At 38.6% G+C, this 14,291-nt stretch overlaps 3 protein-coding genes across 3 annotated transcripts; 2 read left to right on the top strand and 1 right to left on the bottom strand.

The window, feature by feature from the left end:
- Nucleotides 1-698: 698 nt before the first annotated feature.
- On the top strand, nucleotides 699-2,368 carry LOC311004761 (granzyme B-like; the record flags this gene model as incomplete). Its single annotated transcript, XM_083996930.1, has 5 exons — nucleotides 699-780; nucleotides 1,032-1,176; nucleotides 1,401-1,542; nucleotides 1,776-2,042; nucleotides 2,219-2,368. 5 exons carry the CDS (start codon nucleotides 699-701, stop codon nucleotides 2,366-2,368), a joined length of 786 nt encoding a protein of 261 aa, XP_083853056.1.
- A 1,216-nt stretch (nucleotides 2,369-3,584) lies between these two features.
- LOC311004401 (granzyme B-like) lies at nucleotides 3,585-10,719 on the top strand (the record flags this gene model as incomplete). Its single annotated transcript, XM_083996459.1, has 5 exons — nucleotides 3,585-3,652; nucleotides 3,978-4,125; nucleotides 4,204-4,345; nucleotides 4,568-4,828; nucleotides 10,570-10,719. Exons 1-5 carry the CDS (start codon nucleotides 3,601-3,603, stop codon nucleotides 10,717-10,719), a joined length of 753 nt encoding a protein of 250 aa, XP_083852585.1. The 5' UTR covers nucleotides 3,585-3,600.
- rabl3 (RAB, member of RAS oncogene family-like 3) lies at nucleotides 10,516-14,273 on the bottom strand. The gene is made up of 8 exons (XM_083996460.1): nucleotides 14,214-14,273; nucleotides 13,438-13,529; nucleotides 13,013-13,142; nucleotides 12,818-12,932; nucleotides 12,561-12,711; nucleotides 12,128-12,199; nucleotides 11,212-11,250; nucleotides 10,516-11,080 (listed from the first exon to the last, which is right to left on the bottom strand). The coding sequence occupies exons 1-8, from the start codon at nucleotides 14,257-14,259 to the stop codon at nucleotides 11,024-11,026; spliced, it is 702 nt and encodes a 233-aa protein (XP_083852586.1). The 5' UTR covers nucleotides 14,260-14,273; the 3' UTR covers nucleotides 10,516-11,023.
- Between the last annotated feature and the right edge of the window lie 18 nt (nucleotides 14,274-14,291).

Consider the following 14,291-nt stretch of genomic DNA (forward strand, 5'->3'; position numbering starts at 1 on the left):
TTTACGCTTATGTCCTGTCAGTCATTGTGCAAACTACTGAGGTTGAACTCTTTTTGATCTGTGAAGCCTGTCACCTGAAGAGAAAGGGAAAGCAGCTTCCTTTTTACAGAAACAGCTTCCTTTAAACTATGTTGCAGACCTCACCTGTTGTAAGTGAATTCAGACTTTTGCTTCAAAACTTTCACATGAGCAAAATAATTGTATCATCCTGGTTTGTTCATGCTATTTGTATAACTGAAATAAAGCCTGGGAATGTTAAGCTCACCTGACTTGAATCTCTTGTGAAATATGTCTTCTATATAACCAATTAAGAGATGTCATGATGTCATGTGAACAGCCCAGTCTTCTGTATTGATTAATCATCATAAAATGTGATCTGATCTTTATTTAAGTAACATGGGCAGACAAACACAATGTCATCAAACTAATAGTAGGTTAACAATCAAAATCTTTGTTTGTTGATCACATTCATTAAACCTATAGTAAGTGAACCATTTGAGCTAATAGCAGGTTGAATTTCCCTTGTGTACAATAACCTCAGACACGTTCTTAGCTGCTAATCAGACTTGCACAATGTGCAGGGGAACTTTGGATCATTCTTCCTACAGCCACCTCGATGTCTGTTGCAGTTAGCATGGATGATTTTCACACCTGCCCACACACCTGCCCACAAAGTTTCCGTTGTGTGAGTTGGAAGGATGACTACAAAAAAGGTAGCAGAGTGCACAGCCCACCACACTCCTCAGGTTTTACCTCTGTACAACAACTATGGCGTGTCTGGTCTGCATACTATTTGTTTTTTACTTCTTCTCTGAAACTGGTAAGATGATTCAATTCCTACAACAGTTATTGCTGTGATTACAATAATTTAGGCTAATGACCATAGCGGTTTTTGACTTTTATTTTTTGAAATGCCTTTTGATAGTTATTGCTCACCTTGTTTCCCTATCATGATAAGTTTGATGACTGAGAATTTTATACGTTGTTATCTTTTTTTTTAAATTATTATTTACTTCCTGTTGTCCTGCAAGGGGCTACTGAGAGTGGCATTGTAGGTGGTAAGGTCTCAAAGCCTCACTCCAGACCCTACATGGTATCACTTCAGAATAAGGGACACATATGTGGTGGGATACTTATTCGGAAGGACTTTGTCCTAACTGCGGCACACTGCAAGAAGTAAGTTCATTTATAGGACTACCTCATTCTTAATCATAATAGCATTTTATTAGATTTTATAGTCCACAATTTAGAAACACACTGCAAGATGTGAGTTCATTTATACATCAGTTCAAAATTATAGAAGTGATTTAATATTCACAGTTTACTTTTTATATGTTTATATGTATAATACTAGACTACCTAACTACTATGTTTATATCATTTGTTGCTTGGTTTGTCAGATTTCAGCCTCTGACAGTGGTTTTAGGGGCACATAATATAAGCAAGAAAGAAAAGAGTCAGCAGTTGATCCAAGTGGGTGACTACTATCCACATCCAGACTACTACACTGGACAATATCATAATGACATCATGCTAATTAAGGTGAAGTAAAAATGTATGAAAAGTCTATTTCCAACCTGAAAACAGTATTTTGTACAATGTAGTTGATGCTATCATTGTACTGTGTGTCTTTCACCATGAGTTGATGCCGTGTCGGGTTCATAAGCACATGCAATGTGATATTTGGTAGATGTTTTTTAGACATATTGCTAAAAACTAATGTCAATTGAAAACAACTGCTGTGATTTCCAGTTCTCCTCTGTTCTCTCTCTCAGTTAAAAAACAATGCCAGACTGGACAAGTATGTGAAGGCCATTGGACTACCTAAGAAAAATGGAAAGGTTCTTGCCAATGTTAACTGTGTTGTTGCTGGCTGGGGTCAAACTCAACCTGGAGTCGAGGAGTCTACCTCAGATGTACTCAAGGAAACAAATGAGAAGGTTCAATGCACCAATAAGTGCGAAGAGATATGGCAATGGTACTTTGATAATAAAAGCATGATATGCACCACGTTTGACAAAGAAAAAGGAGGAATTTGCCAGGTAATCAAACAGTATTTGAAGCAGACAAGCCAAATCACAAATCAACAATTACATCTAACAAAATACACCAGTGATGCTTACAACTTAAGATTTCATAAATTCTTCTCATATTCATGAAGGGCAAATATCATCTATCACAGACTGCTCAATTAAGCCTTTATGTTTCTTTTTCCTAGGGTGATTCTGGTGGGCCAATCATCTGCAAGGACAAGCTACAGGGTCTTACAGCTTATACTTATGAAGATTGTAATGATCCCAAGTATCCTCATGTCTTTACTAAAATACATTTCTTTCTTCCCTGGATTAAGAAAATCATGCAGGCATAGTTGTTGCGAGCCAGCTAGCTTCATTTGCTTTTTAGAAAATTCTTGTGCAAGTTTTGTCAATTACTGTATGTGCATGTGTATGTTAATTCTTATGACTGTAAATGTCATTTAAATATTTCATCCTTTGTTTGCGTGTTTAAAGATGAAGATGTGACTGACTAGAAATTGCAATCTAACAGTGGTGGGACAGATAGGGAGGACAGATGTAGAAAGTATGTTGGTGAGTGTGATGGCTGTGGTACAAAAGCCCACGCACATGAAGACCAAACTCAAGACCACAGCTTTACGCTTATGTCCTGTCAGTCATTGTGCAAACTACTGAGGAACTCTTTTTGATGTCACCTGAAGAGAAAGGGAAAGCAGCTTCCTTTTTACAGAAACAGCTTCCTTTAAACTATGTTGCAGACCTCACCTGTCATAAGTAAATTCAGACTTTTGCTTCAAAACTTTGAGAAAGATAATTGTAAAATCCTGGTTTGTTCACGCTATTTGTATTACAGAAATAAATGCTGGAAATGTAAAGCTCACCTGACTTGGATCTTTTGTGAAATATGTCATCTATATAACCAATTAAGAGATATGATATGTGTGCAGTGCCCTTTTCACTATACTACAGCTGCAATTTCTTCCCAGTCAGCAGTTGATCCAAGTGGGTTACTATCCACATCCAGACTACACTGGACAATATGATAATGACATCATGAATTAAAAATGTATGAAAAGTCAATTTCCAACCTGAAAACAGTATTTTGTACAATGTAATTGATGCCATCATTTCTCTATGTGTCTTTCACCACGTGCAGTTGAGGTAGTTTTGGGATAAGCACATGCACTCTGATGTCTGGTCGATGTTTCTTGAGACATATTTCTACAAGACAATTTACCTCTGTTTTCATTTACCTTAAACATTCTTCAACCAACAGACAAAGATCAACAATGACACTAAAAACTGTTGAAATATATGGACTTTTTCACATATCAGCACAATGAGCCATGTGGTATGTAGTACCATAAATTACACTGATCATCATCACACTGATATCAGCCAACACAAATGGCGGTTGACAGAGCTCGTAGGTTTTGTGAAGGGGTCTCACCAATGTTGCAGTTAGCACGGATGATTTTCACACCTGCCCACAAAGTTTCGGTTGTGTTGGAAGGATGACTACAAAAAAAGGTAGCAGAGTGAACAGCCCACCACACTCCTCAGGTTTTACTTCTGTACAACAACAATGGCGTGTCTGGTCTGCATCATATTTGTTTTTTTCTTCTTCTCTCAAACTGGTAAGATGATTCTATTCCTCCTACAGTTATTGCTGCGATTATGATAATTTAATGATCATAGAAGTTTTTGATGACTGAGAATTTTGTACATTGTCATCTGATGTTTTTTAATTTACTTCCTCTTCTGTAAGGGGCTACTAAGAGTGGCAGTATAGGGGGTAATTCATTTTCTTCTGTGTGATTATAAATATTTTAATGATAATATAAGTTTTTGTTTCTATTTTTTGAAAAACCTTTTGATGATTACACTTTAAGTTGCTTGCTTTTCTTTCCTCTTGCAAAAATATTTTAATGTTTGTTAATTAACTTCCTGTTCTCCTACAAGGGGCTACTGAGAGTGGCATTGTAGGTGGTAAGGTCTCAAAGCCTCACTCCAGACCCTACATGGTATCACTTCGGAATAAAGGACAACACACCTGTGGTGGGATACTTATTCGGGAGGACTTTGTCCTAACTGTGGCACACTGCAAGAAGTGAGTTCATTTATAGGACTACCTCATTACCTCATTACAGTATAAATGTTTTTACTTACTTGTTGCTTGGTTTGTCAGATTTCAGCCTCTGACAGTGGTATTAGGGGCTCATGACATAACCAAGAAAGAAAAGAGTCAGCAGTTGATCCAAGTGGGTGACTACTTTCCACATCCAGAATACAATGACAAACAACATGATAATGACATCATGCTACTTAAGGTAAAGTAAAAATGTGCAATTCTTCCTGTCATTTGAAGTTGATGCATCTAATTTCACACATTTGCACTGATGCACCCGGAGGTGTTGTGGTGCATTGCTTCACTTGTTTACTTGGTATGCACTGTGATGTCTGAGAGATGTTTCATGAGAAATCTTGCAAAAAATTATGTAAAATGAAAACAACTGCTGTGATTTCCAGTTCTTCTCTGTTCTCTCTCACAGTTAAAAAACAATGCCAGACTGAACAAGTATGTGAAGGCCATTGGACTACCTAAGAAAAATGGAAAAATCCCTGCCAATGTTAACTGTGTTGTTGCTGGCTGGGGTAAAACTGGAGTCAAAGAGCCTGCCTCACCTGTACTCAAGGAAACAACTGAGAAGATTCAATTCAGTGTTGAGTGCAAAAAGATATGGCCAGAGGTCTTCAATACTCAAAGCATGATATGCACCAAGTTTGACAAAAAGAAGGGAGGAATTTGCCAGGTAATCAAACAGTATTTGAAGCAGACCAGCAAATAACAAATCAACTAAATACACCAATAATGCTAAGATTTCATAAATCTTTCTTTTATTCATTAAAAACAAATATCGAGTGCGGCTAGTGATGCGGAGAGAGTAGGAGCGCAAGAGCGGAGCTCTCCAGAACAAACCTAAAATTAAACATTTGGGATAGTGAAGGTGACCAAAAAAGCACACAATCGAAGAGGGAATGTCATTGCGTGACTTCTGGACAACAACACCAAGGATTTTGAGATCCAGCACCCGGAAAACTCGGACTCAACCAACGGCGGCTAGTGTAGCCGTAGCAGCTAACATGGCGGAAGGCGACACAGATGCCCTGGTAGCCAAGATAAGTGAGGGGGTGTTTGCAAAGCTCAACTCCTGTCTAGACACAAAACTCGACCAAATACTTAAGTCGGTGAACTCAGTGTGCGAAAAAGTCAAAGTGGTGGAGCAAAGGGTAGTAAACGCCGAGGACAGAATTTCTGACCTGGAAGACACTGTGTCGCAGCTCCAAACCCACATTGACCAGAGCGACGCTCGGCTGAACGACGCCATCAACAGGTTGGAAGACCAAGAAAACAGGTCAAGACGTAACAATATAAAGATTATTAATCTACCAGAGCGCACGGAAGGTGACAACCCCAGGGACTTCTTCGAGACGTGGCTGCCAAAAATCCTGAATCTCACGGTTAAAAACGACCGGATCAAGATCGACAGAATGCACCGGACACCTGCTCAGCGACGCATGGATTCTACCAGAGCTAGAACCATATACATCCGTCTCCACAACTTCGCGGACAAACAGAAGATAATGCAAAAGGCACGAAACATGGGCGAGATCACCGTCTCCGGGAGCCGCATCCATTTCTTTGAAGATTTTTCCCCGGCGGTGGAGAAGAGAAGACGCGAGTTCACGGAGGTGAAAAAATCTCTCCAAGCACTCGGGGTGGAATATCGGATGCTGTTCCCAGCTACGCTACGCGTCGCATATGCCAATAAGATACAACTTCTCAAATCTGTGGATGAGGCACAGAGGTATGTTGAGGAGATACAAAAAGAAAAGAGATGAATACTAAACAAGAGAGGTTAATGGACACAACATTCAGGTTTATAAACTGTATCATATCCAGCTGAGAGCTGTGATCATTTTTATTTCAGTTTTATTTTGAAACGGTGATAAACCAGTTACGTGTACTGTTATATCACCATACATCTTACACTGTAACAATTTTATTATAGCCTATTTAATTGAGGATGAATAACCAGTATGTGCTTTAAGAACTCCCTCCCTTTTCTTTCTTTTTCTCTTTTTCTTTTTTATTATTATTGTTGTTTACATAAAGTAGCGACATTTTGCTATCCCAGGGAGACTATAGCATAGATCTGGAGAGCTCTATCTCATCCTACCAGTGATCTGCCAAGTGCTTAGAAGGAGGAAAGTTAGGTTAGTGATAAGGAAGCTTCACATGCACCCCATAGTGATGTTAAGTTCACAGCAGGAGTGTTCAGTTCTCTTTGTTACTAATCCTGCTGTTAGTGTTCAGTGTTGTTGTTTTTTCACCACCAGAGAGAGATGTCTGTTTGATCCAGGTAGAACAAGGTCAGAGGATTCATATACTTGGAGTGATACCAGAGGGACAGTGCTTATTAGTGACAGAATAAGGAAATGGTAAATGTCAGATCCAAACAATGTTAAGTTTTGTACATATAATGTAAAAGGGATTCACCACCCAATTAAGCGGAAAAAACTATTAAGCTTCTTAAAAAAGGACAAGGTGCAGATAGCTTTTTTACAGGAAACCCATTTAATAGATAAAGAGCACATTAAACTAAAACGAGATTGGGTTGGCCAGGTTTATTATTCATCATTCTCCTCCAATAGCAGAGGAGTTGCGATTCTGATTCACAAGGCCATTCCATTTGTGCTTAGTTCATGTAAGCAAGATCCTGAGGGCAGATACGTCCTTGTCCATGGTACAATTTATGGCATGCATATTACAATGATGAACATATATGCCCCTAACCCACCTCCTCCTTCATTTTGGACCAAGGTAGCAACAGAACTGGAGGAATTTAGATGTCCTATTACATTGTTGGGTGGTGACTGTAATTGCTGTCAGGATGATAGCAAGGACAGATCCCGAGCAGAAAGATATAGAAATAAGAGCTCAGACACTTCCTTAGCCAAAATGCTAGATGACATAAATCTGATTGATATCTGGAGAGTTCTTAACCCAACAGCAAGGGACTTTACATTTTACTCTAATCCACACAAATCCTATTCTCGAATTGACCATTTCTTCATACCACCACATATTACAGGACAGGCGACCTCATGTAATATAGGTTCTATTCATATTAGTGACCACGCCCCAGTCTATTTAGAAATGGCTATGAGGTGCGATATAGAGGGCCCGCGGAGATGGCGATTCCCTTCATACCTTCTCAATGACAAAGATTTTAAGAAAAAGATGAAGGAGGAGATGGCATTATTTTTTGATAAAAATGATAATGGGGATACAAATCCAGAATTTTTATGGGAAGCTGCAAAAGCTTATGTCAGAGGAATCGCCATTTCATACATGGCACGGCGTAAAAAAGTGTTATCGCTTAAGCAAAGGGAACTAGAAGCGGAATTAAAAACAGCAGAATCCGCTCACAAGTCCAGTCCAACTAGAACAAATCTTATTAAAGTACAGACTGTTAGAGCAGCGCTAAATTCAGTCTTGAATGAAAAAGCTTCCAGATCATTGTTCTATCAAAGGCAACGACTGTATGAATATGGGAACAAACCTAGTAAATATCTGGCGCGCTTACTCAATCAGAGACAAAATCATAACACAATAGGAGGAATTAGAGACACAAGGGGGAAAAAACATTTTGATAAAAAAGACATCAATTCTGTCTTTGTATCATTTTATAAAACATTATATACATCTGACAATAACTGCACTAAAGAGGAACTTGATAAGTTATTTTCTAAAATTAATCTACCAACTCTGACAGAGGAACAGCAAAGATACTTGGGAAAACCCATCCAGGAGGCTGAAATATTACAAGCAATATCTTTGATGCGTAGCGGCAAGTCCCCAGGCCCCGATGGGTTACCGGTGGAGTGGTTTAAGGCCTATAAAGATAAACTCACGCCATACCTTGCTAAGACCTTTAACTATAGCTTAAACATAGCTCATCATCTGCCTGAAACTATGTCATTAGCCAATATTTGTCTAATCTTGAAAAAAGACAAAGATCCCGAAGATCCGGCGTCATATAGGCCTATATCACTTATAAACGTGGACGCAAAAATTTTAGCTAAGGTATTGACTTTGAGACTTGAGCCACTAATGCAGACTTTGATTAGACCGGACCAGACAGGTTTCATAAAGGGGAGGTCCTCCTCTAATAACATAAGAAGGCTTTTAAACATAATTCAGATGGCCAGTGATGAAGAAATGCAGGGCCTGATAGTTTCATTGGACTCGTTAAAGGCTTTCGATCGGATTGAGTGGCCGTATCTTTTTTATGCAATGGAAAAATTTAAATTGGGGACAGGATACATTGATTGGGTAAAACTACTATATCGGTCACACAAAGCAACTGTAACTACCAATTCCTATTGTTCGAGTCCTTTTCCGCTGGGACGTGGGACACCACAGGGTTGCCCGCTGAGTCCCTTAATGTTTGCTCTTGCCATTGAACCTTTGGCTGAGCTAATAAGGTCTACACCAGCTATTAAAGGCTTCTTGATTAATGGTAAAACACATAAAATCTCTCTGTATGCAGACGATGTACTTTTGTATCTAGTTGACATTGACACTACAATTCCAAGCCTACTTGATTGTCTGCAACAGTTTGGACATATATCAGGCTTTAAAGTGAATTTAACTAAAACTGAAGCCATGCCCGTGGGAGCCCTGGCAGGCTCTGCCCCACCTAGTGGCTTTCCTTTCCACTGGTCACCTAAGGAGATAACTTATCTTGGAATTAAAATCGGTCCCTCCCTTAGAAAATTGATCAAGCTTAATCTTACCCCAGTTACAATGCGCATCAGGGAAGACTTGCACAGATGGGGGACTTTACCTGTGTCCTGGTTGGGCAGGGTAAGTGTGCTTAAAATGAATATTTTGCCTAGGTTGTTGTACCCACTACAAATGCTGCCAAATACAATTCCTAATAGCTTTTTTAGCAATTTAAATAAATTATTTACACAGTTCCTATGGCAGGGCAAAAGGGTCAGAATGAAAATAGGCAGGCTGCAGAGAAATAAAAAGAATGGTGGTCTGGGGGTCCCAAACATATGCTTTTATTATTGGGCATCGCAAATGAGGTATATATATGAATGGGTAAACCCAGATGTAACTAATACGTGGATTGATATTGAATCTAGAAACTGTGGTATGTTGACGTTGAAGGACTGCCCCTTTGTGAATCATAAAAAGGCAAAGCAGGAGGTTCATGATAATTTCATTGTTTTGAATACATTGAATACATGGAGCAAAATCAAGGTCCATTTCAAACTTAAAAACAACTTTTCACTTCTGGCTCCTATATGGAGAAATCCAGATTTTTTACCCTCATGCCAGGACCCAGTATTTAAGGTATGGCAGGAAAAAGGGCTAGACCAGCTTGCCAAATTATTTACAGGAGGAACAATGGAGTCATTTGAGAGTTTGAAGAGTAAATATTCTCTGCAACAATCCCATTTCTTTCGATTCCTACAAATCCGTCATTATGTAACTAGGAATATGCAAACCTCTAGCTCATCTTTCTTGGAAAACCTACTTGTTCAACCTCTACCAAAACGATTTATTTCATGCATGTATGAAGCCTTTGATGTAAACTCAAACTATTCCACTGACCACATACGAAGGCAGTGGCAAATTGATTTGGAATGTCAGATAGGAGAGGATACTTGGACAACAATCATAAAAAACACATTAACCATTCTGAGCTGTAATAATGACAGAGAGAGACAATTTAAAATTTTACACAGACTCCACTATACACCTCTGATGAGAGGCAGGCTTGGTCTCAGCTCTTCTAACTGTAATAAATGTGACAGAGAAATTGGTACCTATGCACATATGTTTTGGAAATGCTCGAAGATACAAATGTTTTGGAATGAGGTTAAGAAAGAACTGGACACTTTGATTGGACATAACTTGGATTTATCACCTCTTCAGTGTATTCTGGCGGCCAAGGTCCCGAACGCAAGGAACAACCACAACGCAAAACTCATTGGAATACTCTTGTATATGGCACGAAAAACTATTCTTAAGTTTTGGATTCATAAAGAAACTCCTACATTGGACGATTGGTACAAAGAGGTAATGAGTATAATCCCTTTGGAAAAATTGACTTATAGCCTTCATGATAACTTGGAGGGCTTTACAAAGGTATGGCAACCAGTTTTTGATGCTGTGGATCCCTCTGGACTGAGCTTTAATATCCCTCACTGAGTGACACAACATGGATGACTCTGGTGGTGTATTTATGTGTTTATGTTTGTATGTTTGTAAGCTGTTACTTGCTTTGTTATGTTTATTCATAACTGTTTAGTAGCCTGTGCTACAGAAAATGCATGGTTCTGTGGAAACCATATGTAAAGAACAATATGTGCCCTGATTGAACCTTAATAAAAAGAAATTAAAAAAAAAAAAAAAAAAAAATATCATCTATCACAGACTGCTCAATCAAATCTTTCTGTTTCTTTTTCCTAGGGTGATTCTGGTGGGCCAATCGTCTGCAACAGCAAGCCACAGGGTCTTACAGCTTTAACTGTAGACGACTGTAATAATCCCAAGTATCCTCATATCTTTACTAAAATACATTTCTTTCTTCCCTGGATTAAGAAAACCATGCAGGCATAGTGGAATGTTGCATGAGCCAGCTAGCTTCATTTGCTTTTTACAAAATGACTGTGCAAGTTTTGTCTGTATACATTTTTATCTGTATTCTTACGACTATAAATCTCATTTAAATTTTGTATCCTTTGTTTGAGTGTTTAAAGATTAAGATGTGACTGACCAGCAGAGAGGAGACATGGCAGTCAGTGGCGGGACAGATAGGGAGGACAGATGTGAAAAGTACGTCAATGAGTGCGATTGTTGTGGTGTAAAAGCCCACGCACATGAAGACCAAACCCAAGACCACGGCTGTAGTATCAATGTCTCGTCAGTCATAGTGCAAACTCTTGAAGTTGAACCGCTTTCGATCTGTGAAACCTGTCATCTGCAGAGAAAGAGAAAGAAACTTGCTTGACTTTAGCTTAAACATTTTCTTTGTAGTAAATACCTGTAACATTGTGGTTTGTTGATGTCATTTTCATTACAGAAATAAAGCCTTGAGATGTAAAAACCTACCTGACTTGGGTCTCTTGTGAAATATCTCTTCTCTATAACCTGTTAAGAGATAATTATGTTTCGAGTTATCTATAGTGAGGCCAAATTCACATAACCAACCAATTAAAAGAGATTGTCACTTGAAGGTACAAACTAGGTGCAACAAAACAATACAGGAAATTGAAAACAACTGTTGAAAAACTGCATGACCTACAGTACATGTCAAAGTTAAAGCAGAAGTAAGTGATATATTTGTGTTAATATAAGTCTTAAATAGTTATATCTTCCGACAGCAATCACTTACATAGAGTGTTTGGACTGAAACACGGGTCTCTCAGTCCCTCTGCTCTGCTCTGAGCCGAGGAGAAAACATTTATCGTATCCTACAGTTTTTATCCAATGAGGAGAGAGAACGGCATGCAGGGCTGTGTGTGCAGCCAAGGAACGCCGTGAATGTGGTGACGTAGCGACGAGGACTGTTATGGTGCGTTCAAGGAAACTCGTATTTTTCAGACCGTGAAGTGGTACCAGTTCGATCTGGTACGAGTTCACCGGTCGGAAGTTACGAGTGGCCGTTATAGTGACTTTCACCGGTAAAACAGGTCGAAAAACACGAGTGGGTTGCCTGAAACGCTACAAAGTCGTAAGTTGTGACTTGAAGCTGTAATTTACGATTTCAAAAGCCTGCCTGGAACGCAGCATTAGCGAAAACGACCGGACCACTTACTTCTGCTTTAATATTTTGGAATATTACACTCAGTAATATCATCAACAAAAAATATTGCTCACACCTCAATAAATTACTATAATTTAATAACATCTGTCTGACAGTTTATGCTCCCCTCACTAAATTCAAAGCAGAGAGATGTATTTCTTGTAAAGACTATCACTAGGGACAGAAAATAACATGCATATTGTGTTACTCTGGTTTTCTCACCTTGTCAAAGAACCTGCTAAGCTTCACTGCATTTGATGTGCCTGCAGCAAGGTATCTTGGGTTAGTGCAGTCCTGGAAAAATAAAACAACACATCAGCCACAGACCACAAACCCTTTTCTTTCTCTGATGAAATCTTATAGCTTTACGTGTATTTAGAATGTGTAAGTGATAACAGCTTCCTTCAAATTGTTCTGGCAGCATATGTTTTTTTGTTTGCAGAAACATTTTCTGAACATTTTTCAAAATCTTTGATGAAATTTTGCATGCATTGCTGCTGTGGTGTGTTATTTAAAAATTCCACTAGGTGTCGCCAAAGTCAAGCATTTTAAAATTGGTTTTCTGTTTTAACACAAAGGCTGCATCATTCATAAATAATTTCATGATTGGAAGGACCTTACGGTTACAGCTTGTAGTAATGAAAGGTTGACCTACAAGATTGATCTCCTCTGAAATGAAGTCCTCAGACAGGAAGGCTGTCCGGGTGAGGACTTCATTGCGTTTGTTCTCTGGGATCTGGTCAAACCTTGTGCCAATTAGCAGCAAAGGCACAGGGTTCTCAGCAAACTGCTCTCTGTCATAGTCACTGCAGAGAGAAAAAAACATCAATGCATTTAACAATAATCAACATTTTCAGTCAACAGCATCTTTATTTGTGTGTAAGTGTGTACCAAAAACACACATCTGCATACCCATTTGAGACAATGACTCCTGTTGGAGAGGAATCCCTGTTCAAAGCTTCTAGTGACCAGCGGTAAAGATTCTGAGAGGATTTCTTATTCGTCAAGTCATGAACCAATATAATGCCTGAAATAAGCAGAAAATTTGAGAATAAACCTGAATAATATAATTATTTATTTCAATAATGATATGACGTTACCAATTACCGTTAACTGAATTGTAGAAAACTGCTCTGGTGCTTTTGATACTGGTGGCACAGCCCACGGATCCTCCTACATCCCAAAGTTCAATGTAGTAGGTTTTCTCCTCTGGGGTTCCTTCCTTATAATCTTGAACCTGCAGTTGAAATGATTATTTAAATCCTTTACTCATTTTATTCCGCAAAAGCATGGCTAAGTTCAAGAATTTTTATCATGGATGTGTTGGATAACATCACAAAACCTATATTAGCAGGTCAGCATAGAATGATAATATTACACCATTTTCAAACTTTAACTTTATTCAGAATTGTTGTATAAAGTAGCCTATTGCCTACATAGTTTATCTGAAGTCACTTTAGAGAATCAACAGTATCACTTCACATTTCAGATCAATTGAATATTATGAATTAGGAGGCGTTCAGCCTGCTTACCCGTACATCCACGGAGCAACCAACAGTCCATGATGGATTTCCTAAAACTTGATTCTGACACAGAAGGTGGACTAAGGAAGATTTACCCACTCCTGAAAAATATGTAGATGATTAACAACTTTGGCACTGGCACAGTTCAATTACTCATAGGGCACACATTTCATTGATGATAAAAAAATATATATATGTTATGTATGTTTAATCTTATCTAAATGTAGATCACAAGTGTAGACAAACACTGTGTGCTCAAGATATGTTTTTAAATAATAATCTTGTTGAAACCCTTAATAAAATATAGTAAGTGAACCCTTGTATTCATAACTGGTTGAAATTATGTGCCTTATTCCCATCATAGCCTACCACATATCGTCAATATTGAGTTGAGCCAGAGAACTTATAATATTGTCGTAGACTGGCTCTAGCTGAGCTGATTAGTGTGTCTTACTTCCGCTAACATTGTCTTATTAAATTTCCACTTTAAGTGCTGATTCGTCTTCCACTGAAGCGATGTCTAGGGCGAGAATTTAACCCTTAAGTAAGCGATGGTCATTGTGAAGAAAGAGAAGAAATCATTGCACCTGAAATGTACAACTTTAGTCATGTTGTGTAAGCTATACAGGTTTACACTGATACTGAACTAGAGTTTAGGTGCCTAAATTAACGATTTAACGGGTTGCAAACCGGGTGAAATTCATACAAACTAAACGCATGTTTAAATACTCTAAGCAAATGTCTATACAGATAAAGTTGAAATGCTAAAATGTCAGTTAACTTACCGGAATCCCCTAAAACTAATACTTTTACTCTGTCTAGAGAAGCCATTTTTGTTGACAGCCGCGTCCCGGAAGGAAACT

The sequence above is a fragment of the Trachurus trachurus genome, assembly GCF_905171665.1.
Source record: "Trachurus trachurus genome assembly, chromosome: 21".
Taxonomy (NCBI): Eukaryota; Metazoa; Chordata; class Actinopteri; order Carangiformes; family Carangidae; genus Trachurus; species Trachurus trachurus.